The sequence below is a fragment of the Neocloeon triangulifer genome, unplaced genomic scaffold, assembly GCF_031216515.1.
Source record: "Neocloeon triangulifer isolate White Clay Creek 2 clone unplaced genomic scaffold, ASM3121651v1 ptg000012l, whole genome shotgun sequence".
In the NCBI taxonomy this organism is placed as follows: domain Eukaryota; kingdom Metazoa; phylum Arthropoda; class Insecta; order Ephemeroptera; family Baetidae; genus Neocloeon; species Neocloeon triangulifer.
In genome coordinates, this window is record NW_026775554.1 from 9,800,698 (window position 1) to 9,828,053 (window position 27,356).

The 27,356-nt window shown below is 40.8% G+C and overlaps 5 protein-coding genes across 7 annotated transcripts; 2 read left to right on the forward strand and 3 right to left on the reverse strand.

Annotated features, from left to right (window-relative positions):
* Positions 1 to 1,759: 1,759 nt before the first annotated feature.
* LOC132198254 (uncharacterized) lies at positions 1,760 to 9,176 on the forward strand. 2 transcript variants are annotated; one of them, XM_059622183.1, is made up of 9 exons: positions 1,760 to 1,885; positions 4,369 to 4,497; positions 4,981 to 5,137; positions 5,201 to 5,326; positions 5,768 to 6,041; positions 6,103 to 6,296; positions 7,095 to 8,102; positions 8,399 to 8,751; positions 8,838 to 9,176. In XM_059622183.1, the coding sequence occupies exons 2-9, from the start codon at positions 4,385 to 4,387 to the stop codon at positions 9,064 to 9,066; spliced, it is 2,454 nt and encodes an 817-aa protein (XP_059478166.1). In that variant the 5' UTR covers positions 1,760 to 1,885; positions 4,369 to 4,384; the 3' UTR covers positions 9,067 to 9,176. The 2 variants fall into 2 exon arrangements, with proteins under 2 accessions (XP_059478166.1, XP_059478165.1); XM_059622182.1 differs by lacking the exon at positions 1,760 to 1,885 and adding an exon at positions 2,557 to 2,712.
* Positions 9,177 to 9,296: 120 nt separating this feature from the next.
* On the reverse strand, positions 9,297 to 13,246 carry LOC132198255 (D-glucuronyl C5-epimerase B). Its single transcript, XM_059622185.1, has 3 exons — positions 13,057 to 13,246; positions 10,969 to 11,254; positions 9,297 to 10,752 (listed from the first exon to the last, which is right to left on the reverse strand). The coding sequence occupies exons 1-3, from the start codon at positions 13,174 to 13,176 to the stop codon at positions 9,539 to 9,541; spliced, it is 1,620 nt and encodes a 539-aa protein (XP_059478168.1). The 5' UTR covers positions 13,177 to 13,246; the 3' UTR covers positions 9,297 to 9,538.
* A 336-nt stretch (positions 13,247 to 13,582) lies between these two features.
* LOC132198253 (DNA-directed RNA polymerase III subunit RPC2) lies at positions 13,583 to 17,899 on the forward strand. The gene is made up of 10 exons (XM_059622181.1): positions 13,583 to 14,321; positions 14,563 to 14,991; positions 15,096 to 15,480; positions 15,532 to 15,810; positions 15,869 to 16,237; positions 16,291 to 16,570; positions 16,624 to 16,948; positions 17,001 to 17,241; positions 17,295 to 17,589; positions 17,646 to 17,899. Exons 1-10 carry the CDS (start codon positions 13,791 to 13,793, stop codon positions 17,863 to 17,865), a joined length of 3,354 nt encoding a protein of 1,117 aa, XP_059478164.1. The 5' UTR covers positions 13,583 to 13,790; the 3' UTR covers positions 17,866 to 17,899.
* Positions 17,666 to 21,022, reverse strand: LOC132198256 (uncharacterized). Its single transcript, XM_059622186.1, has 4 exons — positions 20,735 to 21,022; positions 19,070 to 19,156; positions 18,271 to 18,568; positions 17,666 to 18,217 (listed from the first exon to the last, which is right to left on the reverse strand). The coding sequence occupies exons 1-4, from the start codon at positions 20,756 to 20,758 to the stop codon at positions 18,048 to 18,050; spliced, it is 579 nt and encodes a 192-aa protein (XP_059478169.1). The 5' UTR covers positions 20,759 to 21,022; the 3' UTR covers positions 17,666 to 18,047.
* A 1,563-nt stretch (positions 21,023 to 22,585) lies between these two features.
* Positions 22,586 to 27,338, reverse strand: LOC132197778 (uncharacterized). 2 transcript variants are annotated; one of them, XM_059621315.1, is made up of 5 exons: positions 27,146 to 27,338; positions 24,777 to 25,277; positions 23,901 to 24,362; positions 23,468 to 23,520; positions 22,586 to 22,859 (listed from the first exon to the last, which is right to left on the reverse strand). In XM_059621315.1, exons 1-4 carry the CDS (start codon positions 27,173 to 27,175, stop codon positions 23,506 to 23,508), a joined length of 1,008 nt encoding a protein of 335 aa, XP_059477298.1. In that variant the 5' UTR covers positions 27,176 to 27,338; the 3' UTR covers positions 22,586 to 22,859; positions 23,468 to 23,505. The 2 variants fall into 2 exon arrangements, with proteins under 2 accessions (XP_059477298.1, XP_059477296.1); XM_059621313.1 differs by lacking the exon at positions 23,468 to 23,520 and having other exon boundaries at positions 27,146 to 27,335.
* Between the last annotated feature and the right edge of the window lie 18 nt (positions 27,339 to 27,356).

Sequence of the window (27,356 nt, forward strand, 5' to 3'; positions counted from 1 at the left end):
GGTAAGCAGGTGCATGAGCGGCAAGAATGACGTCGCACGTGGTCTTTGCACCGGTGGATTTACTCTGGTGTTCACCACGTCGTATGACAAATGACACCTGATGCTCCTACGAGTAAAAAAAAACTGAACCGCTCTCCTTCTTCTGACACAATAAGCTCAAACATTGTAGCAAACGGCTATTTTGCTGTACTGAAAATACAGCTTCTCACCGGCTTTTGTTGTTTTGTTTTTCACTGACAAACCACTACGACGGAAATTTTCCGTTAATTTCTCAATCCTCGTATTAAGTAGTCACGCTTGTGATTGCAGTCGCAATTTTTTAGCACGCCTGTGTTGCTGTATTTTGCGTGTTTCGACGGCGCAATTATCTCCAGGAACTTTCCGTTTAAAAATTATTTAAATTTAATTTCTTGGCTTGAATGCCCGAATATATTATTTAAAAATTCAAAATTTAATTGTTTAATTATATAGCTGCGAATATGACAGACTTCTAAAAGATTTCATAAGTAATATTAAAAGCTATTTAAATTTTGACAGATTTTAACCGGCACCTTTCAATATATGTTCTTGATTCCCACAAATGGCTTTTAGTATGTACAAATTTTACAAGGGAAATATCACTTATGTGGTTAACGTGCCGAAAAATTACACGCGTCATTTGTGTACAAACTTGTGTTACTGGCTCGTTGTGCAATTGTGGCACATTTTCCAGCATTGAAAAGCTACTATTTTTCTCCTTTCTGTTAATTTTGCTGAATGAAATCATGCAAGTGACACTAGACAGAGAATGTGCTGGGGTTGTCACTTTCTTGCAGATATATAAGATCCATTGAACTTTCATCGATCTTTTATTGACTGAAAGCACATTAAAAATCGTAACGTTTTTCATTTGATTTCAAGTTTCAGGTATTTGTAATTGAAATTTCAAAATCCTACTCTAAATAAAAACCGAACGTTGGAAATGAAGCCATTGACCAATTTAAAGGGTACAAACAAATAGCGCCCCATCCATGCCCATTGATAAACATTATTTTGAAACTAAATAAAAACGTTTCATTTTGGGTTTTTTGATTTCTTATGCACATGATATTACTGTTTTGCTATTGAAAGTTGACTTTTTGATTCTCCGAAGCATATAAATACTCTACGACTTTGTTGTACAAAATTATAAAAAGAGTTTAGGCCCTTTTATTTGCAATTGAAATAATGATCACATGAGCGTGTGTTAGTTCTTTGTTATTTATTAAAGTTTAAAATTGTATTTAATTTATTTTAATTGAATAACTAAGATAAAATATTGTTACAAATTAATTGATTTTGTAATCATTTAATTTATTAATTTGTAATTATAATATTAAACGTTTAATTTTAAAGTTTTAGATAATGTAATTTCAATTGGCGGCTCAAAGTTCAATGCCTTGGGCGAGGGCGGCAGAATGTGGGGCAGCTACTGGAGAAGCCATAAGAGCCGGCTGACCGCAGCCTCGGGGGGTCGTCTGCGAGGCCACTGCGCAGAGGCCTTGGCCGCTAATCAATCGGCCGTTTGTTTCAATTCCGGTGACCCGAACTACGCACACCCTGCAATAGCGCAATTCAATATAAGTGGAAAAAAATGCACAAAATTTCAAACTTTTTTTCACAAAATATTCAATCTGCGCACTTTGAATGAAAAAAATTGTTGTTGTTTGCCAGTGAAAGAGAAACGGAGAACAAATACGTAGCTGTACCCAGCTAGTGATAAGGGAGGTGGGAGAGATTTGACTCGACGAGTGTGTTTCTGATGGAAGGAGCAGAAGATATAAAAGCACCCGGTCAGCCACTGGACCCCTCCAGTCTCAATCTTCGCTCTATTTTGCATTATCTACTGGATTACAAAAAGCATCAGGTAAATTAATTTTCTTTTAAATAATATTTTGATTTGTATCCATTCAATCAATTCCAATTAAAAATAATAAAAAAATTATTCTGCGATGTGGTAAAGCATTACTATTTTTATTAATTATTAAATTTTATGTTTCTTTACTTAGTTCATGATTTTTTTAATTGAAGCACCGGCCACGAGGCAATATTTTGGCGATTAGATAAATTAGCTTTAAATTGAAATAGTTCAAACTCCACTAGTTTGTACGATAGTTGCACTCGTGAGTGACTGATTGCTGGCCGATATTTACATCTAGTATGGTGTTTTGATGATTTCTTTAATTGTAAGAAATTCATAAAATATTTTCTTCTTTGTTCAAATTAATAAATAATATTTTTGATAAACATGCATGAATGAGATTAATATCAATTTTTAATGCACAACATGAATGATAATTTAAAGAAATCTTAAAATAAGAAGTCCAATGCGTAGGCTGATAATTTCAGTCCATTAACACTTGTCAACCGTCGTAATAGTCAATTTGTATATTTCGCAGTATTCGTGAATGACGTATGTTTTGATATCCTGCCCGCTTTAGCTCCTTTGGTGTGACGATTGCTTAACCTCTGGGGACGCTAATTCGAGCCACCCAAAGTTCACCAACTCGTGTTCATTCTCCGAGGTCAAGTCACAGAGTGCGCGACCACTGGGCAGCTCAAAAACTTTTGCGTTGACTTCTTGTCTTTCATCGTTCAAATTATCATATTAATTTCTTTAATTCCAAATAACGCAACAAGAAAGAATGCAAACACACTCGCAAGCAGACGGCCTTGAAAGAACATGATGAGCGCGTGAGAAAAATTATTTTGCATGTTTCACTTGTCAATCTTCAGTTTGACAAGTTGCGTTTTACTGAAAAGATTTCGAGCGTGCTTGAAAAAATTATGAAACTATTCGAAGGTCGTAGACCCGCGAGCGAGCCGGTGGCGAGGGCAAATTACAAAGCTCATCTCTCAAAGTTAAGGTGCATGCGCGCGTCCACCTGTTGATTTGTCACTTATTTATTGTAGATTACAAGTCAACTTTCTGGGACAAAGGAGATAAAAAAAAGCACGAGGAAAATGCTCACAATCAATCAATAAATATAAAAATAAGATTAAAACAAAATCGCTCTTCCCGCATGAGGTTTTTGGGCAAAACAAGTCACTGAAGCAATCAGAGCGTGGGCCATAATTGCCGCCTCCTCGCATTATCACCCCGCGAGATAAACAGCACCGGCCGGCCGGCCTGTTGGCTCTGGACAAACGAGGCCAGTGCAGATTGCGAATCTGAGAGTGCGCCGCGCTCGCTCGCTGTCAACAGCTTTTGCAACTGCGCGGCTCCGCGATGATAAGCGCGTCCGAGCTGCCCCCCCGGGTCAACGGGGGTCGCGTGGCGCAACCCCACGTGTGGCACACGTGATCTAAAAACGTTTTGATCGTTGGTCTCGTTGTGTGTACACACAGTAATTGCGCGGTGCATTATTGTATAAGCTTGAGCTTCCAGTAGAAAAGGTCCTTTAGTTGAAAATTTTTAAATTTGAATAATTTGAAATAATTTATATTTTTCTCTCTCTGTAAAAGTGAAAAGAATGAGTCTTTCTTTAGACTTAAGCATTTAAATAAAAAATTTATTCAATTAAAATATTAAAACAATTACAATTATTATTAATTATTTTTTTAAATAATAAAAATGACAAATTTCAATGTGATATCAAAATGTTTCACTTTAGATTTTTTGTAAAAGAATAATAATGTGATTTCAAAAAAACGATTTGATTTGAATTTAAAGGGAAAAATCAAATTAAAATATATTTTGTGCGCTATTCTTGATCTCAAATTTCCCAAGAAATAATTTTCCTATTATATCCCGGAGCTCGACTTTCCCCATTAACTCTTTGTTATCGCAGTAAACGGTGAGACTGGTTAGACGTTTATGTTTTGCGTAAGAATACAGGGAAAATGAGTCACTTGGAGAATAATAGCGTTTCATTCAGGGATCACGCATTGTCCGCGTGTTACGAGTGTGGGTTGTGTTATCGGAAAAAGAAAAAAAAAATGCTCTTTGCAATATTTCATAATTAGCAATTGGGTTCTTTCTTTATCTAGCGAGGAAAACAAATTGAATGTCAGTATGACTGACGTGTCTGTCATTGATTTTCTGTAATCATGAGTGACATCAGTGACAATTAATTGGAATTACTATATAATTTTCAATACCCACCAACTAGTTTAGTTAGGCTAAAATTACATTTTGTAGGCAACACTTAATAATATTAATGAATTCTTAAATTCCATTTACGTCTTTTTCTGGAAAAATAAGGAATTTTCGAGAAAGAAATTTTTACACAAAAAACTTTTTATCATGCACTGACGAGTTCCAAATTTAAATATGTATATAATTTATACATTCTTTTTATCTTTCTGGAACATTAACAGATTTTTTTATGAATAACTTTTATTTTCTAGAATTCCGCCCCAAATTATGAGAGAGATGGTGCCCGGACGGGCCTTCCCGGCACCGCTGGTGGTCGTCTCGAACCGACTACCCTTTGTCCTGGCTCGAGCAGACGATGGCCGCCTTGAACGCAAGCAAAGGTATGTCAAGTCAACAGACACACGCGTTTCAAAACAAGCAGAGGCGTTAATCGCGCACTGTCCCATAATAATAAGTTGACTTTTGCGGCGTATTTCCCGTGTCAGTGCACATTTGCACACTTGACAACCTCACGGCTTACTTTCCCGAGTCAACAACAAAACACTGCTGCATCTGGAATGCTCACTTTTACTGATAAGCACCAAAGGGTGCCATCAGATGATGATCAATTTACGAGTTTGCAGTAAATTACCATTTGCTCTCTTGCTGTTTGCTCCCAACAACTTTGATTTGCTTACACGACTCATATCATTTGCTCAAATCCTTATCAGGTTATAACATACACTCATATAACCAGTTATAATTTTTTTTTTATCTTTAATGCTTTAAAAATTATATTAAAATAAATATTCAGTTTAAAAAAAAATTGCACTTATCCCTCAATTTTGAAAAGTATTGTAAAAAAATTATATAAATGTTTATAGTGCGGGAGGTTTGGTGACCGCGGTTGCCCCAGTGGTGATCGAGTGCAAGGGCACGTGGGTTGGATGGCCTGGAATTTACGACATGCTCCCTGAGGAAACGATTCCCGAGTCAGACGCCGGCGACCAGGCACCCACGGCAGGACTCAAGTCTGACCAGGTTACACCTTGGACTCAAATCGGAAACTGGTTTTTTTTAATCGCGAACAACTTGAAAATTCAGGTCGTGGCCGTGAACGTGGCCAAGGACAAGTTCGACGCGTACTACAACGGTTGCTGCAACGGAACCTTCTGGCCGCTGTTCCACTCCATGCCCGACAGGGCTGTTTTCAAAGCGGACACTTGGAACGTGAGTAGTATTGTTGAAAAAAATATTATAATATTATTTTAGGAAATGCATGGCTAAAGTTAAAATTTTGATATTGATATTACAATCGATCAAAGTTCTTTAATATAAAAGAAAAATTCTAATTTTTTATGCTGCACCGTTTATAATCGTTTTAATTAAAAATACTTAATTATTTATTTACTTGAAACTGCTTGAAACAAAAAAGTTAAGTGGCTTTGATAATCGCACGAAGTCGCGAAAAGAGGCTCGCCCGGCCTTGGAATCATATGTTGCGATAATTATGTCCTCTTGCCCACACACTCAATTAGCATCTTGATGATAATGTTTTAAATCAGCAATCTTTATACTTTTCTCCACGCGCAAAATTCAATAATTTAAATAAAATATACACACAATAATATGAATATTAAATAATTCCTACCTTATCGTCTGTGTCTTCAGGCCTATTGCGAGGTTAATGAGGAATTCGCCCGAAGCACGCTGAAGGCTCTGCGGTCCACCCTGGCCAAGCTGGACGCTGAAGGTAGGACGGACGTGTCACCAATCGTCTGGGTCCACGACTACCAACTCCTCGTAGCCGCCGCGTCCATCAGGAAGGCGGCCGAGGAAGAGGGGTTGCGTTTCAGACTTGGTTTCTTCCTGCACATTCCGTTCCCGTCGTGGGACATCATGCGACTCTTCCCGTGGGATGACCAGATTCTCCAAGGAATGCTCGGTGAGATAAACAAAAACAAAACTTGTCGTCTTCCAAAAATAAAAATTCATTTCTCCGTCAGCTTGCGACGTGGTGGGTTTTCACATCGAGGACTACTGTCTCAACTTCATCGACTGCTGCTCTCGCCGTCTCGGATGCAGAGTCGATCGGAACCAGATGATGGTGGAGTTGGCCGGAAGGACAATCCACATTCGCGCCCTTCCAATCGGAATTCCATTCGACCGTTTCGTGGAACTTGCAGAAAATTCCCCGAAGGTTCGTCTTATAATTCAAACCACCGATGTATTATTATGAGAAGATCAAAATTGACGATTAAGCACAGAATGCATGACATTGTTATGCACACATGAAAACAAGGCGAAACTTCAGAAAAATCATAACAAATGGAAGGGGTTTTGCTGAGCCGTGGGAGGTAGGGGAGGAAGCAGGGTGGAGGCGCGGAGACTTGATCGCTTGCAAGAGGGCGGGAAAATAAAATGTCATGCGGTATAATCGTAATTATATGTGCGCAAGAAATAGCAAATTTTGCAATTAATTCAAAGTTCTGATCTCTTATGGTACAATATTAAAATTCTTATTGTTTTTGAAACGCAAAAAAGGGCTCTTTGTTTACTTAAGAGCTCACATGGCCTTTAAAGATCACGCCCTTGATCTTTCAGTGAATGGCAAGAGAATATGAAAACAAAAATGAATTATCTAATCATTCCATCGCTACTGTTAATTTTTTTGCAAAGCTTATAAAATGCTCAAGGCTGTGAGGTAGAATGGCTCGTTTGTTATTTTTCTTCATTTGAAATTCAAATAGGAAAAGCGAAAATAACTTTTGTCACCATGCAAACAAAAATGATTATTAGTTTGAAATGAATAATACCCTTTCTATGGTATCTAATATAATATGTATATCTTTAAAAACATTCTACCTTATTTAATGAATTGCAAACATATATGTTTGATCATCGAACAACAGTAACAACACGCATATATTTAATTACTTTTAAAAAAAATTATTTAAAATATTATTTTTATAATTTTTTTAAAATTGTTTTTGTTTAGGTGCTAAAAACAACAGAAGAAAAGACAATTCTCGGCGTGGACCGACTGGACTACACCAAGGGTCTGGTGAACCGCATTCTAGCTTTTGAGATCCTTCTTGAAAAACACCCTGAATACCTGGAGAAGGTCACCTTCCTTCAGATATCGGTTCCCTCTCGCACGGACGTCAAAGAGTACCGACAGCTCAAAGAGGAGATGGACCAATTGATCGGTCGGATCAACGGCCGTTTCTCTCGGGCCAACTGGTCGCCCATTCGCTACATATACGGCTGCGTATCCCAACAGCAGTTGGCCGCCTTCTACCGCGACTCGGCAGTGGCCCTGGTGACGCCTCTGCGCGACGGAATGAATCTCGTAGCCAAGGAGTACGTGGCCTGCCAGATCAGGGAACCAGGCGTGCTGATTTTGTCTCCATTTGCTGGTGCCGGCGGCGCCATGCACGAGGCCCTTGTCGTCAACCCGTACGAGTTGGACCAGGTGGCCGAGACCATCCACAGGGCCCTTTCGATGCCTCTGGACGAGCGTGAGTTGCGAATGACGCAGCTGCGCAGGCGAGAACGCCACAACGACGTGTCCCGATGGCTCGAGTCTTTCCTGGACGCCATGGGAGGCGTCGAAGACGGATCGTCTCTGGCCGGTTCCCTGTCACCGCTCACCCTAGACGATTTTGGGCAGTTCTTGGACCTGGACGCCGCCTGCAAACTCAGCCTGATTCTTGACTACGACGGCACCTTGGCTCACCTGGCAGCGCACCCTGACCTCGCAATCATGCCTGCAGAGACGAGGAGGGTCCTTGAGAGGTTGGCCAATATGTCCGATGTGAACGTGGTGGTCATTTCCGGACGTTCGCTGGGCAATTTGAGCAGGATGGTTGGCATTGACGGCATCACCTATGCTGGCAGCCACGGCTTGGAGATCCTCCACCCTGACGGAACGAAATTCGTCCATCCTGTGCCATTGGAATACGAGGAGAAGTTGAGGGAGTTGCTGAAAGCGCTGCAAGATGAGGTAAGATTCAAACGAAAATTAAAATTATAAATCTCAAAAATTATTAAAGCACCTTATAATAATTTTAAAATATATTTCTTTAATTTAAAATGATAATAATTTCTTTTTTCCTTTTTTGTTAATGAACAATGAACTTAAGTTTATAGTTTATTTATTTAGCTTTAACGCCTGCAAAATGCTTAGCATGCAACAAGCATAACTTATAAGTGATGCAAGTTGCATAACTTTCAAGTATATTAATTTATTATTTTTTTTTCTTCCTGTGGAAATATTTTTATAAAAAAAATAATTTGTAGGTGTGCCGTGATGGAGCCTGGGTGGAGAACAAAGGCGTTCTGCTGACATTCCACTACCGGGAAACTCCAGTAACAGCCAGGGCTGCGATTGTGAAGCGTGCCGGCCAAATTTTCAAAGAAGCCGGATTCGAGCCGCACGCAGCACACATGGCAATCGAGGCAAAGCCGCCTGTGCGCTGGGACCAAGGACGGGCTTCTATCTACATTCTGCGCACCATGTATGGCGTTGACTGGACCGAGAGAGTTCGAGTTATATACGCTGGAAATGAAGACGCAATGCAAGCGCTGCAGGGAATAGCCTGCACCTTCAGAGTCGACTCAAGTCCAGCCGTTCGTACCGCAGCCAACTTCAGGTAAAAAAAATTAATTTGAATCGAGAATTTTGTAAATGTTTGAAATAAAATTGAATTTGACTATTTAATGCTTTACAATTTTACAGGCTGGCAGATCCAGATGCAGTTTTGACTATGCTCAAGTGGGTAGAGAAGCAGATGAACAAGAGGTCTCCAAGGTTATCGAGGTCTCCGCGCCTTGGTAGATCGCCGACTCAGTGCATTCACGCGCAAATGAGCTTTGAAGACGACGATGACGATATCCGTAAATCGCATGGTCTCAAAGCAATTGTGCGAACGGCTCCACGTGAGACCCTGGTCAATAAGGCCTTATGAAAAAAAGACTCGGTTGGCTGTGAGATTGTGTACATACACGCATAAGTTAGGCATTTAGGTTGTTAATTGTGATCATTTATTAAACTATATTGCTATTCTTGTAAAAAAAATTGCATTTTATTTCTTTAAAAAGCACTTTCTTATTATATGCGGTGCGATGAAGAATTGAGAATTCAACCCGTTTCAAAGCTAAATGTTGGGTTACGAAGAAGAAATTAATAGCAGAAAAATTTTATGTGCGGTTAGCTCGCCTGTTTTATTACTCTAAATACAATTAAATAATCAAGTTAGTCAGGAATGCGGCAAGAGTTATCACATGGTATTGTCGAGTGCTGGTAAGCTCCTATGCGTCCCTAGTTGAGCAAGCACTAATATTAGTACATTGAATTTCCCCGAAAGTATATATTTCTTAATATAATTTATTATTCTTCTTTGAGACGTTATCTTAATTCTTTCCACGAACAGCAATATATCAATTGTGTGCAGCGCGGTGGCCAAGCATGTAGTTGGCCCAACGGTTGGCGGTGCGCGCGAGCAGCTCCTCGGCAGGCTCCACCGTGGCAAGCAGCAGCAGTTGGTTGACGTGGGTGGCGTGGTAGTCCCACCGGGCCACGTTGGGCGCGCAGCCCACGGTCACGTGACGCAAGTCGTAGACCGAGCCGCTGCCCATGTCATACAAGGGCAGCAGGGCGCGCAAAGAGGCCAGTCCCTCTGCATAGAGGGCGGCCGCCTCCTTGGAACGGCCGATCACGCGCAGGTCGTGCAACCCCAACAGGGCATAGATGAATCCATTGAGCACAAGTGACGGGGGTGAGGTGGGATATTCTTCGAACCAAGGGTGGCCCCACAGGGAGGTCCGGACGCCTCCCCTGGCCGAGGCCACCCGGAAGGGTCGCAGACCGTTTTCGGCCGCCGTCAGGTACTTTTTGTCTCCTGACCGCAGGTAGGCCCTCGCCAAGATGGAGGCGGCGTGCCCTTGGGCCATGGCCGAGAGCCAGCCAGGGGCCAACACCGACATTCCAGCGGCCAAACGGCGCCGGACTGGAATCTGCCACCCGCCTTCAGAGGTCTGGTGGCGCACAAACCATTGGGCCGAGGCCCAGAAAAGGGCCCCATGATTTGACCCAGAGGCGATGGAGAGATCATCAAGACGGCCCTCGCCGTCCAAACCAATGGCCACTACTTGCAGGCCTCGCGGCCGCCTAGGGGTGCGAATAGCTTTGTGCAGGTCTAGGGCTAAGTCTCGGCTAAGTCGGATCCAGCGGCCGCAGGACCCCATCCCGTAGAAAGCGTCGCGGCCGTCGGCCCACACTGGCCTATCCTGGCCGCAGACATAGTGAATTCGCCTGGTTGGCTGGCCCTTCTGCTCAACAGCCACCCACAACGAGCTGTTGGCCTTGAAAAGAACGTCGACGTCTAAATATGGCAAGTCGGCGGCCGTGACTGTGTGCAGGCGGCCAGTGAATAGCAGAACTTTTGACTGGCGTTCAGAGTCTGAGATTCGCTTGAAGGACGAGGAGGAGGCGGAGATCCATTTGGCGGAGGCGGAGTCGCCTCCGTCCTCCAGCGTTTGTCGGGTCGGCAGCGGCTGGGTCAGATTCTTGCTGTAGTGGGCCAGGCCAAACTGGGCCACTTGTGTGGGATAATAGTATCCAGATGGATCCCATTGAGTTGAGATTGGAACTCCTGAAAAAAAAATAATATTTAAATTTTACCAAAATAATATTGATTTAAAAATTACACATGTAATTAAAACCTAGGCTCAAAATTCCAGGGTATTTTCTAAAATTTCGTGAAAATTAAGTCTAGTATTGAATAGAAAAACATTTTAATTTGATTTACTGACCATCTAAAAATGGTTTCAATTGAATTTAAATATCATAAAACCCAATAATATTTTACCTTCGTCTGCGGAGACACACTTGACCCGGTCGCGCACCTCCACATTGTAATTGTCAAAAAAGAGGAAGACTCCTTGGGGGTCGTAGTCGGCCTTGGGTTTGTACACTTTGGCCGTGGCGTGCCAGAAGTCAAAGCGCTCGCTCCCGTCGGCCGACTGGCCCAACTCGCCATAAACTTCAAAGTACTTGTGCACGAAAGAGAAAGGCAGCCACACTTGCTCCTCTTGCCGAAGGCAGGCCACGCTGTACTCGCCGTTGATTTGGCATTCTATGTCCTTGTAAGCCACCTGCAAAAGCAAATCGACTTCCATTGGCACTTGTTTCACTCCAGCAGAAAAAAAAATAAATATTGTCAACAATTTATTTTTCATCCAAGGCTCATAAAATTTAAAATTTCCAGAATCTTTTTTAATATTCACAAATGATATTAATTAATATTGATGTGAAAAAACCTATAAAATCTGATCAACTTAAAAGCCTTCATTATCACATATCAAGAATCTCTGCCACTTTGCTTAGAGAATTTTAAAAATAGTTTTAATATCCTCTCTCACTTAGTTCTAATAAAAAACACACAGCAACCATAAAGTCTGGTCTGGAAGCTTCGAATAAAAAAGGCGCTAGCAAAAATCCGAACCACGTCTGCTGGGAAAATTTTTATCAGGCCGGCGTGTCGGGCACGATTTTATCCCGTATGTTTCACATTGTCTCGCTCCCCCTCTGGCGTGTTTGCATTCGCTTTGATCTCTCGCTCATAATAATTTTTTACGCTGGCAGGAATGTCTGGAACTGGAATATCCGCTTACATACAAGAGAAGATACAGGGGCACTCAGCGGTGAAAAAAGACCTAATCCTTAATAGTGCCGAGTCAAAAATTCCAAATAGGCCATATGGGAAGTGTTTTGATGTCAAGGGTTAACTTGTAGGCAGCTTGGAAGCACTTCAAAACTTAGCGAGCTGGATCAAGTGTCTTTGGCGTTCCGGATCGTTTCAAAACATCTGATTTTTAATATAAAATTTTCCTTTCATCAAGGGGAGTAAAATAAAAATATGTGCTAGTTTCACATCTAGTTCGCCAAAGCTTTAGTTTACTTGACCCGAATTCAATATTTATCTATATCTTATTAAAAAATATTTTGAAACAGCTGTGGAATAGAATTCTGTACCAAACTGAAAATTCAATTCAATATTGTAACAAATAAATAAAAATATTAAAATTCTAAATTTAACGGATGTAATGAAAAGAGTTAAATAATGAAAAAAAAACAACTTAATGAAATATAAATCAGGAAAACATACAAAACAATCTCTTATAGCAAAAGAAAAATTAAATAGTAATTGACCAAAGAAATGCATATGACCAGAGTTTAATATTTCGTAATTATAATTACTTGTAATACTTCAAAATATTTGTTAAAGATTTACTTTTTAAATGACACGCATATTTTAACGTAATTTAATATCCAATAAAAATTATTACAAACCAACCAATACAACAAAAATATTATAATAAATAAATAAAAATTGAATTCGAATGCATTTATATTGACCGAGAGGCTCACTGTGGTGGGTGGGGTCTTTTTAGTCTCAAAATTTTGAGCAAAATTCTTGCAGTGGTGCTTTTTGTTCAACAATTATATTTCTGTAGAAAAATTGATGTTTTCCAATACTTGAATTTTAAAATAACTAAAATTAATTAAATCAATGTGGATAAATGAATAAAAATAATAATTCAAAAGCAAAAATAAATCGTGATTTATTATTATCTTTTTTTGCAGGGGAGCTCGGATTTAAATTTAATCGCATTCCTCCTAATTTCACCGCCGCCTGTGTCTATTTTAGCGCGATCTCGCTAATGACATAAGCACATATGAGCAAATTTATACGCGGCGGCACGTACAAAAACAAAATATTATGTACAGAAAAGAGGCAGACGGTCTCTGCGTGCGTGTAACATACATAGCACTGTAGGTGTACATAATAAAGGAGTGCACACCAGATAGCTGCGAGGTCGAAGCACCAAGTTAAGAGTAGGTGAGAGAGAAAAAGATGAATATTCACTTGTAAATTTTGCATGATAATTTTTACCTGCAGAGGCTGCGGGGCCCTGGTGATGGGGGTTGGGCCGCACTGGGACCAGAGACCGGCCAAGAGTAAAACACCCACCACCACCACGGAGAGCAGCTGCTTCAGGGTGGCCCTGGCCATCGGTCACATCCCTGCGGGTGTTGGTCCTCCGTCTGGATCGATGGTTCTCAAATCTGAAACATCGTCCCACAACAATTCGCACTGCACTCCACCTGGCGGCGAGTTTGATCCGCAACCGGTAATTGTTTACGGTTTAACCGAGTAATATTCACTTCAATTTTGAGCTTTGAATCGAAAAAAAAATAAACAAAAACATCAAATTAAATTGCCTTAACGCTTTTTTGGAGTATTTTGACTAATTTTTTACGAAAAAAGAAATGAATGAAAAATATTTTCTTCAATTTAAATTTCACAAAAATTTATAACCGGTTATGCGGTTATTCGCAAATTCTGAAAAGATGCATTCTGATTGGTTGTTCTATAGTTGTGTTTAACAAAAATCTCGTATATTTTGATGTGGCGCTTTTATTATGATTTAATTTTTTGTACATACTTTTTGTTCTGCTCCCATCGGTGACCAGGACTTATACGTGTTTGTGGTTAACCGTGATGAATATAATTGCAACTCAAGATTTCTGACTTCATTCTTCCTTCTACAGCTGCCATAGGCGTTCAGAAATTTGATATTTTTGATGATTTATCAGTAAAAACCAAGAGAAGTCGCGTGGATAAAAATGACGGCAGCCGGCATGCTCTTTGGGGACATGGGTCTCGATGCCCTGAAGCGTCCCATCAACACCCTGGAGGACAAGTGGCAGCTGGTGCCGGCCTACCTGCAGGTCAAAGGTCTCGTGGCTCCGCACATTGACTCGTTCAACTATTTCGTCCGACACGAAATAAAAAAAATCGTGGCCGCCAACGCGACGGTTGTTTCGGACCACGACCCCAACTTTTATCTGAAGTACCTGGACGTCCGAGTGGGCGAACCGCGACTCGAGGAGGCTGGCCTGGATGAGGGCCGACCTGCCACTCCGCACGACTGCCGGCTCCGCGACCTCACCTATGCGGCGCCGATTTTGTGTGATGTCGAGTACACGGCCGGACACGAGAGACACATGAAGAAAAACGTCCCCATTGGACGCTTGCCCATCATGTTGAGGAGCGAGAGATGTGCTCTCAACGGCAAGACAGAGGCCGAACTGGCTAAGATGGGCGAATGTCCGCTTGACCCTGGTGGATACTTTGTTGTTCGAGGGCAGGAAAAGGTGAGGAGAATAATAACGAGATTAAGGGCTGATCTCAACAAGTCCCAGAAATGCTGAATTTAATTTTAGAATTAATTTATTAATAATTTAGCAGCTAAATTGTTAAAAATGATGTCCTGTTAATAAATAAAGAATAGAAATAACATTTCCATTTTTTAACCACAAAATTTTAAATGGTTTGAGAAATCCTGCTTCTCCATGTTCTTTCAACATTTAAATCTAATTTTTACTTCATTTCTAGGTTGTCCTAATGCATGAACAGGCGTCAAAAAACAGAACGATGTTGGAGCGAGGCCGCCACGGCCTGATGTGCTCAGTTGTTGCTGCCACCCATGGCACCAAAGCCCGCACAGCTGTCATTGTAAAAAAAGGGCGCTTCTACGTTGGCTGCAGTCCTTTCTCTGAAGAGTTGCCCTTTGTGATAGTTGTCAAGGCTCTAGGAAATTACGCTGACATCGATGTTGTTCGGCTCGTTGGAACTGAGGCGCACGTCCAAGAAGTACTTGCGGCCTCAATGTGGGAGGCAAAAAGAGCCGGCGTGTACACGGAGCAGCAGGCCATTGCCTACGCTGCTGCTCGATTGAAGTCGAAAAGGTTTGGTGGCCCTAGGAGGTCACCCGAGGAAGAAGCTAAGAGCCACCTAAGAAACACGCTGTTGACCCAAGTGCCGGTATGACAATTTTTATAGACAAATTCTCTGCTTTGATTTAGAATGAATCTTTTGAATAAAAAATTTTCCACTGACCTGATTTTTTTATTTTTATTTTTTTGTAGGTTGAGGGAGACAACTCGTACATGAAAGCTCTCTACCTTGGTCAAATGGTGCGGCGAATCATTTTGGCAGAGACCGACCCTACGTGGATTGACAATCGAGACTACTACGGCAACAAGAGAATAGAACTGGCTGGCTCGCTTTTGGCACTCATGTTTGAAGACCTGTTCAAATACCTCAATCACGACCTCAAAATGATAGCAGACAAGAACCTGCCCAAGATTAAAGCAGCCCAGTTTGACATCACAAGACATATGAGAGAAGACACAATAAGTAATGGTCTCGAAGCTGCTCTGAGCTCAGGAAACTGGAACATTAAAAGATTCAGGATGGCCAGGAAAGGAGTCACGGGGGTTCTCAGTAGACTCTCTTACATCTCTGCACTTGGTTTGTTGATATAAATAGCTTTTTTCAACATTATTGAGAATTTTTATTTAGGCATGATGATGCGGATCAACTCTCAGTTTGAGAAGACGCGCAAAGTGTCTGGGCCAAGAGCTCTACAGCCGTCACAGTGGGGCCTCTTGTGCCCTTCAGACACCCCTGAAGGTGAATCTTGTGGTCTTGTGAAAAATCTTGCTCTGATGGCGCATGTGACCACCGACGCAGAAGAGGAAAATCTCATTAGGGCTTTGTTTAACATGGGTGTAGAGGACCTGCGAACAATGGGTGGGGAGGAAATTTACCAACCAGGATCATTTCTTGTTTTTGTTAATGGTAATTATTGGTTTTTTTTTTAAATTTTAATATTGAACTCAAATTTTCCTTTACATAGGCAACATTGTAGGATTGACTAGAAATCATAAAATGGTGTTAAACACATTCCGTCAACTAAGACGTCGGCGCTTGATTCGCCCCTTTGTGTCTATTGCTGCTTCAGAGTGCCATCAGCAAGTGACAATCAGTGCTGATGCTGGTCGTCTATGCAGACCATATATTGTTGTTGAAAAGGGAGAGCCAACAGTGCAGCTGCAACATTTGGAAGCGCTCAAGGAAGGCAGCATGAACTTTTGGGACTTTGTGAACCAAGGGCTGGTTGAATTCTTGGACGTGAATGAGGAAAACGACAGCCTAATTGCAGTGAAGGACACAGAAATCACTCCTGAAACCACACATTTGGAAATTGAACCATTTACTGTTCTGGGTATTATTTTGTTATTAAATTTTTTATGGATTTGTTGACATATGGATTTCCAGGGGCTGTTGCTGCTGTGATTCCTTATCCTCATCACAACCAATCCCCGAGAAACACCTACCAGTGTGCCATGGGAAAGCAGGCAATGGGCGCCATTGGTTACAATCAGCGTCTCCGTCTGGATACTCTTCAATATAGCATGGTCCATCCTCAGTGTCCGTTGGTGAAGACGAGACCCATGGAATTGGTGCACTACGACAAGCTGCCAGCTGGGCAGAATGCAATTGTTGCTGTCATGAGTTACAGTGGGTTTGATATTGAAGACGCCCTAATTCTTAATAAGTGAGACACACCAGCTTAATTGTATAATTTGACTACAGTCAGTTTGCCCTCAGAGCTTCTGTTGACAGAGGCTATGGCAGGGTAGTTGTTTACAGGGGAAATAAAACACTGCTGAGACACTACGCCAGCCACACAAGTGATTCTGTGCAAGGCCCAAAACTTGAGCCAACAACCAGACGCCCAATCGAAAGTCATTCAGCTCTTGACAGTGACGGAATTGCCCATCCTGGGGACAAGGTCTCTGACCGTGCTGTCCTCGTCAACAAACACAGCCCTCAAGGGGAGCAGCCCACTAGGGTCAAGTGTCCCAAGGGCACTTCTTGGCACATTGAAAGAGCCTTAGTCACCACCAGCAAAGAAGCTTCAACTTTGATCAAAGTAAAATTAATTTTTTTTTTAATATTTCAACTTATTTGGAAATTTTTCCTAGGTTTTGCTGCGCCAAACTAGAATTCCAGAGGTTGGAGACAAGTTCAGCAGCAGACACGGACAGAAAGGTGTGGTTGGTCTCATCGTACCCCAAGAAGATCTGCCCTTCAACGAGCAAGGCATCTGCCCTGATGTGATCATGAACCCGCACGGTTTTCCTTCTCGAATGACAGTAGGGAAGCTTATTGAGCTGCTGGCAGGAAAGGCTGGAGCTTTGGAGGGGAAGTTCCACTATGGCACTGGTAAAATGTCAAAACTATTATAGTATCAGAAGAAATTATTTTAAATCATACAGCTTTTGGAGGGTCAAAAGTGTCAGACATAATGAAGGAGCTTGAAAGCAACGGCTTTAATTACAAAGGCAAAGACATTTTATACTCTGGCCTAACGGGAGAGCCACTGGAGGCGTACATTTACCACGGCCCTGTTTTCTACCAACGTCTGAAGCACATGGTAGTAGACAAGATGCATGCCAGGGCAACTGGTGCCAAAGCTGTCCTCACGAGACAACCACTGGAAGGTCGCTCAAGGGATGGTGGTCTCAGGGTCGGAGAGATGGAAAGAGACTGTCTTATAAGCTATGGCGCAAGGTTAGTGCAACTTCCATAAAAATTATTAAAGAAAATAAATTTACTATTTCTTTCAGTAATCTTTTAATTGAGAGACTGATGCTAGCCAGCGACGTTGCCTTGATGGATGTGTGCGAAAAGTGCGGCTCTTTTGGCTACCAGGGTTGGTGCCAACTTTGCCGCAGCAGTGAGAAAATTGCTACAGTGAGGATGCCTTATGCCACAAAGCTACTTTTTACTGAACTTCTAGCCATGAACATTAATCCAAGGCTAGAAATGAAGCCACAGGTTAGTTAATGTTATCCTCAATAAATGAGTTTTCATTTGAAAATGGAACAATTTATTACCACTGTTATCCGGCAGCTTAAATTATAGCAAATAAATACTAAACATAATGTTAGTTGGGCTCAAAAATTCAATAGCGTCCGTTTGCCAGGACTAGATGTGAATTAAATTACAAACTATTTGCATTTAAAAAATTATCTACTGCTAGCCCTCCTGGCGAATTTCCGCGCTTTGACATGCCTGACGTCCTCTTCAAAAGGCAATCTGGTCTTTTGCTTGTATTCTTCCATTTCCTCTCTCAAGGGAGCATACATTTTCAATGAGCGCCTGATTCTCTCCGACTGGTCGTCATCCACAGCTTTGCCTAAAATTTTAAATTGCACGCTTAAAATTTTTCACTAATTTTATTATAAGTACCGTATAGGGCGTAATTATTGATGGCAGGTTGAGGGTGGTTTGCGAGTGTTTCACTCAAGGTCATTGAGCTCATGAGCTGCTGAGGACCGGGCCAGTAGCGGACGACCACTTTGAAGCCACCCGGGCCTTTGCCTGGCTCGTGCACAATGTAGTCCACCGTGCGAATTTTCCCGTCGGGTTGCAAGAGGGCGTATTGTCCACGAACTACTCCATTCTTGCGCTCTTCCCATCGGTCAGCCACCGCGCCGCTTTTCTCCCAGTCGTCGGTCGCATGCCGATACATGTATTCTCCATTGACCTTCATTTGTTTCATCAAAAATAATAATAATGAACATAACTTAAGACAAATTTAATAAAAAAGAATCAAACAAAAGGCCTCCACCTCCATGCACCTCCTTTGAGATTTTAAATAAAGCAGGAGAAAATAAATTTTTTTATTGTTTCTCTTTTGAAACAATATAAGGAAGCGGGAATTGCAGGAAAGATATTATTTAAAATAGAACATTTTTTTAAAATATCAATTATGAAGTGGTCTTGCGACAAGAGGAAGAGACGCTGCTTCCAAAGTGTTAAAATCTAAACGGAGGAAATGTCACAAGCGCACGAGAGTCTCCGTAAGCACTACTTGAACGACGGTGCCATTAACTTGAGCACGAAAAGCGAGAGGAAGGATCCAGCAGTCGTGTCGAAACCTCTTGCCGCCGCCGCTTATTATAAGGAGTGATCTTTGTACAAGTACCACTTTTATGTGGTGCACTCGTTTTCGTCATATTTGTTGCCGCCGTAACTATTATATTACCTTTTTTGAGCGTGGAATCAGCGACTTGAAATCGACCGTCGCTCCAAATTGAACAAGCTGGAGCAGCAGCACCAAGAAAACAAAGACCTGCAAGAAAATTTTGGACAATTAATTAAAATTTCCATTCTAAAAGGGTGCGTGTTATCTGAAACTAAAGGCCACTGCAAAAAGATCCATGCATGGAGCACAACTTTCGGTTTTGTCTCAAATGTCAAGTGAGCGGTGAAATTATTTGTTTTTTATTCAAATTCTTTGCTTTTAATTAGGGGGAAAGCTTCAGTCGCGTGAATTAAGCGCATATCAGAGAAATGCACAAGGCAGGTTTCACGGTTCGCAGGATTACGGAGAAGCGCTAGGGGATCTGAACAAACAAGTGCACTATTTATTAGTTCTTCCTGGATGAACCAACTTAAATATCCGGCCTAGTCTAACTTCAGACTATCAATTATAAAGTCTTCCACATCAACAAGACCGTAAAGTCCTTTCACTTAATTTCTATTTAGTTAAATTTTTTAATGGAACTTGTGCAAGTTTTCTTGTAAATTCAAAAACGTTTTTATTGAATTTCTTACAAACTGCTGCCAGCAGCTCTCTTTAATTAATTTATTTGCAGTTCTTTTGAACTTGAGAGTGAAATGCCATTTGTTCCGGCAGGGTCTCGGCGTACAAGAGCATTGTGTGTAATTGATGGCAATGGGTGCGCGTTTACAGTGTCATTGCGCGTAAAAGTACAATCAAATCATCATTCGCGCGACTTGTGGCCCGACACGCACGGTACCCGTCAAAGTGACATGATCTGTTAACCCTGAGAGACAATAGCTGTGTGATAAATGGCAATCGACTTTTAACAGCTCATAAAAAAAGAAGAAAGAATGAATCTCTCCTGAACCGCAAAATAAAAGTAACAAACTTTTGTTGAAATAAAAAGCTTATATTTATATAAAAGGACACACAGTATTAGAGCTCGTTTTGGGCGTTGAGATTTCCACCAAACGAGGAATAAAAATTAGTTAATTTGGAGATGCGTAACTAATTTGTGGCGTGACACGGCCTTCAATGCAAATTTTTGTCTGACGGCATGACATAAGAAATTGGCTTGGGAGCTTTGGTTCACAATTTAACCTTATAGAATCCAAGGAATAATAAGTTTGGACTATACTATAAATACCACGCGGTGAAGAACAATAATGTTAGGTTTAAGGCTTATAGCTGTTGCATTGGCATTGTGTTCATCTATAGTCTTTTGTTAAAATAATACACAAATAAATAGCTAAAGAATGTCTGCCCATATTATATTTAATCTTTTCGTAATGTAAAACACAAATCTTTTTCTTCTCGTGAACTAGTATGTATTAAAAAAAACTAAGAATTTGCAACTAAGAATTACAATATTCATTAATTGCATAAAACAAAAAAACAATTAAAATTGTAAAATATAAACTTTTGCATGAAAATATCAAAAGTAAATTTATATAAAAAAAATAAACGGGTTCCAACTATCAACCATTTAAAATTTATATACCAACAACTTTAAAGTTATTGTTAAGTTTATTTTCGATATAATACCCTAAAGTGATTAACTAAGTAAATTACTTAAAAATTAGATTTTTATAACTTTTGTAGTGGAAAAAATAGGATAACATAATTAAATTTTAAATCTCTTACCTGGCTTTTATTGACAAACGCCATCCTTATAAGGCAGAGCTTTTTCACTTGACGAAAAAGGCTGAAGTTCTGACGACCCGCGCCACACAACCTGGCTCTGATGCGCCCACCGCGAAGATTGGCGAAGATGCTCCACAATGAAAAGAGCAGCACCTCTCGCAGATCGAGTAGTTGTTCGTGTTTACCTCCCACTCACAACATGCCTGTTGCATGTGTATACAGAACAGCATCTTTTCTTTGGCACTTCTTACAAGATTTGTTATGCAACCCTCCACTGGGTAAATGCGTGACCTTCTGTGCGAGCCCAACCACCAGCCAAACCAGAGCGGCTTTTCGAGATCTCGACCGGCGGTGAAGCAAAAAATCAACAGATGAAGATGATGAGCTTGCTGACCGTCAAATTGCTTATTTTCTTTAAGTGCTCGCGTCAGATTGGAATAAATTTTCAATTAGCTTTTTGCCTAATTGGAAAGAGACTGGATTGGCAGGTTTTTTCAATCTGGTTTTCTTTTGCTCGAAAAGTCCAATTATCAATTTAATTTATGACACAATTATTTAAAAGTTACTTTCATTGTTATAAGTAATCAGCAATAAGAAAATTCAAGGTATAATTATTTATTTACTATAAAATATAATTTTAATTAAGAATTCTTAAATATTTGTTGATTTAAAAATATAGAGCAAAATTGCAATTCTAAATATTCGTGATTGACGATCTAATAACGTGTGTCAATTTGCACCTTCATTTCAACTAAGCAGTTTGCTCAATCTGCTCATTGTTCGCGAGCGCACTTCATCCATAAGAATGTGAAATGTCAGAGTGCACATTCTTCTCAGCAGGGTGATGGCTTTGCCTTGAAATTCGTGAGCCATATAAGAGGAAATCATTGAGGCGATAAAATGAATGAAAACTACTAATAGTTCCAAAACAATCATCTGACCCATAAAACCTCTGTTGCTGCCATGAAATCGCTCAAAATGAAGAAAAACTAAAACAACCTTGGCAGATAATTAAAACAAATCAGAAAGTGAAAAAATCGAAAAAATAACAGGATCCAAGACAAATAAGTTGAAGATTACATACATAATATAGTGTATAGTAAATGAAATAAAAAAGAATGACGTGACGTCAGGGACGTTTTGTACTGAACTTATAAATAAATGCCGCACAACGTGCACCAGGACCTCGAAAGTCTCAAAAGCGTTCCGTCAAAGCCGTGGCTAATTCAAGATCACAGGAAGTAGTTGATACTAATTATAAAAGTAAACAATCTTTTATCAATGGAAAATTTAATTTTTAACAAGTTCGTCCCAAATTTACAGATTTGCTGTGCTTCGGCGAGCGTAAATTGCATCCAGTTTGAGATCAATAAACTCCACGACCGTGTAATAGTAACTGCTGCAAAATTGCATAACATTATACCGCTCGCTACCGATGCAACTGCCTAGGCTGGTGCACTGATTGTCTGCGTTGTGGTCACGACTTTCTTCAACCCATTGTTACATATTTATCTGGCGGCAAAAGAAAAAGAGGAGATGAGTGGGATGGATGGCTGCTCTTAATATTATAAACACGGCTCCTCTGATGTTATAATAACAGCTCAATCCCGATTGAAATTGTGTTTTTTACCGAAAAAACTTTTACTTTTAAGGCAAAAAATCGATATTGGGGCTAATTGAAATGGCATGACATGAAAATCATTCATATAGATTGAACGAGCTGTTATTATTTTATACCCCCCAAATCAAGCAAGACTAAATCGTGCTTGCGGTGCTGCTGATTTGATTGCAGTGAGTTTCAGTGTTTGAAATAAAGCAGTCATGGTTTGTTTGTAAATTAAAGACAGTCCGTGTTCTCTGATATGAGTATGCATTTTTGTTCAATGTTTAATATACAAGCGCTGTAATAATGTAATGATTCAATCTCGCGCATCTCTCAAGGATTTGTGTTCTCAATGATGCGTGGACGTGATGGGTTAATGGAAATGAGTGCAACGTTGCGAAATAAGTGCTGGATGAGTGAAAAATTATATTGTTGGGCGCCGGTGCTCAAAAGTTTGCATTCTTCGGCTAAAGGTGATGATGACGATGATCAAGATCACAGTTGAGGGTTCTTCATAGACACCTGCAAGCAGAAACGTCATGTGATTTCTGAAGTCGCAAGAAAATTGTGCGATTTATTTTGTAATACTGAATCACGAAAAATTTCTGGTCAGTTCGATTCTCACGCGGCAAGCCTCTCACTTGATAAAGAACCAAATGAGAGGAAGTATGCAACTTTCAAAAAGCAGTGTATTACCGGTTGATAAGTTAACTGACAGCCCAATGTACATGCATATAGTCGGGATCTGACTGTGCGGCACGTATAATAAAACTTGATTGCAAAAACGGGCGTCCACGTGATGCAATTCGCAGCTACGCCTTTGCGCCGGGCCGGCGGGTAATGATCACGAGACGAGTATTAAGGTGTGCGTGCGAACTCAAATGTGCGCTACCAAATGACACTTGAGCTCTTCATTGAGATATAATACACAATATGATATTATAATGGCATCCAGTTAGATCACGCGGAAGTTAAACGAGTTTTAACGTCACAATATAATGTTTTTAATTTACAACAAAAATAATATTATTATTTAACATTAGTTCCTGATTCCTTTTCACTTTTCATATACTCTCAGTTACACCTCAACATATATACGTTAGTGAGGTCAAATGTAGATGAGTACAAACCTGTGAGGAATCTAAAATCCGTTGTCAGACAGTTCTTGTTAGAATCCAACGAACTGCAGAAAGGTTTTTGGAATTAAAATTTACAAGCATAAATCTAGTTAGAACAAATTGGAAATACATTAAAAAAAAGATAATTAAATTTCGTCAGCTGAGAAGTATTTAAAGCAAGTTATTTACAACTTAATTTAATATGATAGGTAACTAAATAGACTAGGAGTTTTCTCGTTTTGCGAAATTCATTTTGCACGCAAACTGTTGTTTGCAGTTTTATGATCCAGCCGCGAAAATTAACTGACTGACCCAATTTATGTTAATTATGCAACGTTCAACTGGTGCCCAGCATGTGTCTGACGTCAACACGAGTTTTTCAGCAAGTATGCAAAACACGCACGAGTTTGGTGTAAATTAAATTAATGCAAATCGAAAGACTTACGTGGTAGGTGCTTGAGTAAGACACCCCGGTGATGGGCGCGTTGCTCGGTGAGTGGACCACGGTATGTGGCTGCTGAGCAGGAGAGGTCGGCAGGGCAGGGGGTGAGGGATAGGTGGGGTAAGAGGGAAATTCAGGAATGGCGGGAATTTCAGGGCGAGAGGGAATGGCGGGAATTGCAGGAGGAGCGGGAGGGGTGGGCACCGCTGGGAACAGGGCTTGTTGGGGTTGGGCGAGCAGGGGTTGCTGCTGGAGATAGTCGACGGACTGCGCAGGTTGTTGCTGGAAAATGGCCTGAGTCTGTCCTGGGACGACCACAGGGGCGCCGGGAGCAGAGGGAGGAGGACTGAGTTGCTGGGGCCGGATAACGGTGTTGGGTCGGCGCCTGGCGCCAGGATTAGTTGTGATCAGACTGACGCTCTCCCTGATTACGTCAAGTGCTTCCTGCTGCACACGCTGGAGAACCTAAAACATTGAATATAGGGAAAATTTCAAAACTTTTACACAATGGAGATAAGAAAAATTTAGATTTTTTTTCTCATTAAATGAAAATAAAGTTTTTTTTATTTTCATAACAGAGTGGCCTAAATTAAATTACAAGTGCGGTCTTCGTATACATTCAGAATGTATAATAAAGTTTATAAAAAATTATTAAATTTGCATCCGAGAGTCACTGAAGCGCATAACATTATCGTCTCTAAAGTTATTATTGAAAAATTTACCGAAAATTATGCTCCAATTTTCTCTTTCAATTTTTTCAACCTTTTACTTTATCCTCCATAAATTATTCTTATAATTCATCTTCACTTAAAATTAAAAATAAAACCCACATGCTTTGAAATCATTAAATAGAGAGGAATTAATTAAATAGAGACCAACCTGAGCCTGATAGCTGTCCTGTTGGGCTCTGCGTGACTGCTCTTGCTGCAGTCTGTTTGTAGCCACGATCTGATCAATCTCAGAAATACCAGGGATCAGAGTGCCGTCGGGGGCAGTGAAATAGGGCACCGCGTTATTTTGAGGCTCAGGAGCGGCTCTAGAGAAGGCACTGGGAAGACCGGGCGGGACGAAAACTCTGGCCCTGAAGGTTCCAGGGCGAGGGGTGGTCGTCGGATCGGGGTAGCGGAAGCGCTGGGAGTTGATCACGTTCTCCAACTGCACCCCAAGTTGGTTCGGCAGACGGGGAGTGATCGGGTTTTCAGGCTCGGGGTGTTCGGTGACGGGGGCAGGAGCGGACTCGGGAGAAGCGTAGGCGTTGAATAACCGCAGCTTGGGCTCCAAGGGCGAGAAAAACAGCGGACGCTCGAAACTGGCGCCGCTGGCGTCGCCGACCCGTACGGCTGCACCGTGGTGACCAAGATTTGCCAGGATGGCCGCGAGCTGCGGATAATTGTGGAAAATAAAAGCAGCCTCATTACTCACATTACTCACACGCCCAGCGGTGAAAAGCAAGAAGTGCATTGCGCTGCTGCACTAAATTATTATTTGTCAAGCGAGAGAGCCGTTCACTTGGTTTTTTTTCTTTATCTCTCAGGTCTGCTTTTTATGTGAGCATTTACCTAATAACCAGAACTGCCTGGGGCGAATTTGGGGTTTTACTACAAATGCGTTTTCCTGCAAACGCTGCACGCGTATGTGCAAGTACAGTGCAAAGAGTGAATGCACTTACTTAACTATATTGTGTACTTTCATGTAACTTGATGAGTTTTAGAAACACACGGAAAGACGCTGGTTTATTATATTTGCTTGAGGAGAAATCACACGTGTGTGCGTCTGCATGAAATCGGCGCTAATTTATCACAGTCCGGTGACTTCGACAGAGGTAAATTGTGTGCGCCGAAAAGTGCAAAGCCGTGTGTGGGTTGAATAATTTTTGCGTGGGAGCCGTTGAAATAAAGAAAGTATATTGAACAAAATTATGTATTGCGTAGAGCTTATGAAAATCAACCAGATGTACATTATATTTATTGCTCTCAATATTTCAAGGCGGAAAACATAAATCATTTTTTTACTTTTACTTATTCGAGAAGCAATTCAAATCACTATTTAATATTAATGGTTATCAGTTTTCACACGCAAGATTTTATGTCACCAATGTTACTACAAAAGAATAGCCTCATTTGTTTATGCCTGGTTCTGGATGTTAATAATTTTATGCATTTAATTATGCTATTTTTTAGAATTAAAAAGGCAAAATTACATTGCGGTACGATAATGATTGAATAAATTAAATATTTGAATTCTTTTCAATGACCAGCATAAATACCTAAGATATAAGATTCTTTAAGCGATGCATCAGCTCCTATAAATAAAATTAATAGGTCTCTCTGTTTCCCTCTGTATCATTTTCATTCAGCGGCCAGAGGTCAGTGAATTATTGGTAATTAGTGTGGGAGCATGAATGCGTGATTTAGTTTATTCTCGGTGTGCACCGCCAAGTTTCTCGCTTCACTGACCACCGACCTTGCTGGCTGCAAAAAAGAGACCAGCTTCTTTCTTGTAAAAGGCTCTACAATATGCGCGTAATGTATAATGTACTGGTTGAACAATAACAAAAATGGCCTTGACTTAACGTATGGCAACTCATATTTGAATTAGGAGCACCAGGGCAGCCGCAGGTACTTTTCGGCCTCGTCAGATTTATGCCCTGCGAGCAAGAGAGGTGCAAAAGAACGTTAAGTTTCAAAAAATAAATCGCTTTCGATTACTTGAAGGCCTTTGTTAAACGAGTGATGTTCTGCTGCAGATTTGATCAGCGGCGGCCTTGCAACTTTTAAGTCATTTCACGCTGCCAATTGTTCTTTGCGGCGCCTAATTTAGCTCTAGCAATCAAGACGAAAAGAACAAACTATTGTGATACACCAATATAGAAGTGAATGTAATTCATAAAAAAAGCTTTTAGTTCGATTTCCATAAAAAATAAATTAACCGCTTACCATAGATTTTGAGATGAATTCGTTAACATCTTATAAAAATTCTATATTGTGGCAAATGTTGATAAATTTTATGGTAATTGTGTATAAATTACTATTAAATTACGTATTCCTGTTGCTTTTCTTTACTAAAAAAAAACATTTTATAGAGAAATAAAATCACAAAAAGAAAACAATAGTTTCAGCTGGCTAATTTAATCATTAGATCGTGGACTCCTATAAGAGATAAAAATTTTAATTAAAAAAAATAACTTCCGTGGTTCAAAAACTTCTTAAAATTCAATACATATTCATATAACTAAAAGTTACACTCACAAGGACAAAAAGTTGACCCATCGCTGTCATGGTGTCGGAGAGTTGAGCGCGGTCGTTGGTGTCTTATTAGTCCGGTCGGCGCAACACCATGCAGTCGAATGCTCTTCCGAAGGAAATTGAGCTGCTCGCCGGTGGAGCAGCAAGAAGTTGCAGGTAATGGAGAGGCGACGGCCACTCGAACGCCTACCGACAAACCTGCCGCGGCCACCAC

Excerpts from the sequence above, each read along its gene's own strand:
- LOC132198255 (XM_059622185.1), bottom strand. The coding sequence starts at position 13,176 with ATGGCCAGGGCCACCCTGAAGCAGCTGCTCTCCGTGGTGGTGGTGGGT. Across the intron at positions 11,255-13,056 it reads GGGCCCCGCAGCCTCTGCAG|GTGGCTTACAAGGACATAGA; the intron begins GTAAAAATTATC and ends TTGCTTTTGCAG. Across the intron at positions 10,753-10,968 it reads GTGTGTCTCCGCAGACGAAG|GAGTTCCAATCTCAACTCAA; the intron begins GTAAAATATTAT and ends TTTTTTTTTCAG.
- LOC132198254 (XM_059622182.1), top strand. Across the intron at positions 4,498-4,980 it reads CGCCTTGAACGCAAGCAAAG|TGCGGGAGGTTTGGTGACCG; the intron begins GTATGTCAAGTC and ends AAATGTTTATAG. Across the intron at positions 6,297-7,094 it reads TTGCAGAAAATTCCCCGAAG|GTGCTAAAAACAACAGAAGA; the intron begins GTTCGTCTTATA and ends GTTTTTGTTTAG.
- LOC132197778 (XM_059621313.1), bottom strand. The coding sequence starts at position 27,175 with ATGACAGCGATGGGTCAACTTTTTGTCCTT. Across the intron at positions 25,278-27,145 it reads TGGGTCAACTTTTTGTCCTT|CTCGCGGCCATCCTGGCAAA; the intron begins GTGAGTGTAACT and ends AATTATCCGCAG. Across the intron at positions 22,860-23,900 it reads CTTACTCAAGCACCTACCAC|GTGTCTATGAAGAACCCTCA; the intron begins GTAAGTCTTTCG and ends TTCTGCTTGCAG.
- LOC132198256 (XM_059622186.1), bottom strand. The coding sequence starts at position 20,758 with ATGGCGTTTGTCAATAAAAGCCAG. Across the intron at positions 19,157-20,734 it reads CGTTTGTCAATAAAAGCCAG|GTCTTTGTTTTCTTGGTGCT; the intron begins GTAAGAGATTTA and ends ATTTTCTTGCAG. Across the intron at positions 18,218-18,270 it reads CAATAATTACGCCCTATACG|GCAAAGCTGTGGATGACGAC; the intron begins GTACTTATAATA and ends TTAAAATTTTAG.
- LOC132198253 (XM_059622181.1), top strand. The coding sequence starts at position 13,791 with ATGACGGCAGCCGGCATGCTCTTTGGGGACATGGGTCTCGATGCCCTG. Across the intron at positions 15,481-15,531 it reads CTCTTACATCTCTGCACTTG|GCATGATGATGCGGATCAAC; the intron begins GTTTGTTGATAT and ends ATTTTTATTTAG. Across the intron at positions 17,242-17,294 it reads GAAGTTCCACTATGGCACTG|CTTTTGGAGGGTCAAAAGTG; the intron begins GTAAAATGTCAA and ends TAAATCATACAG.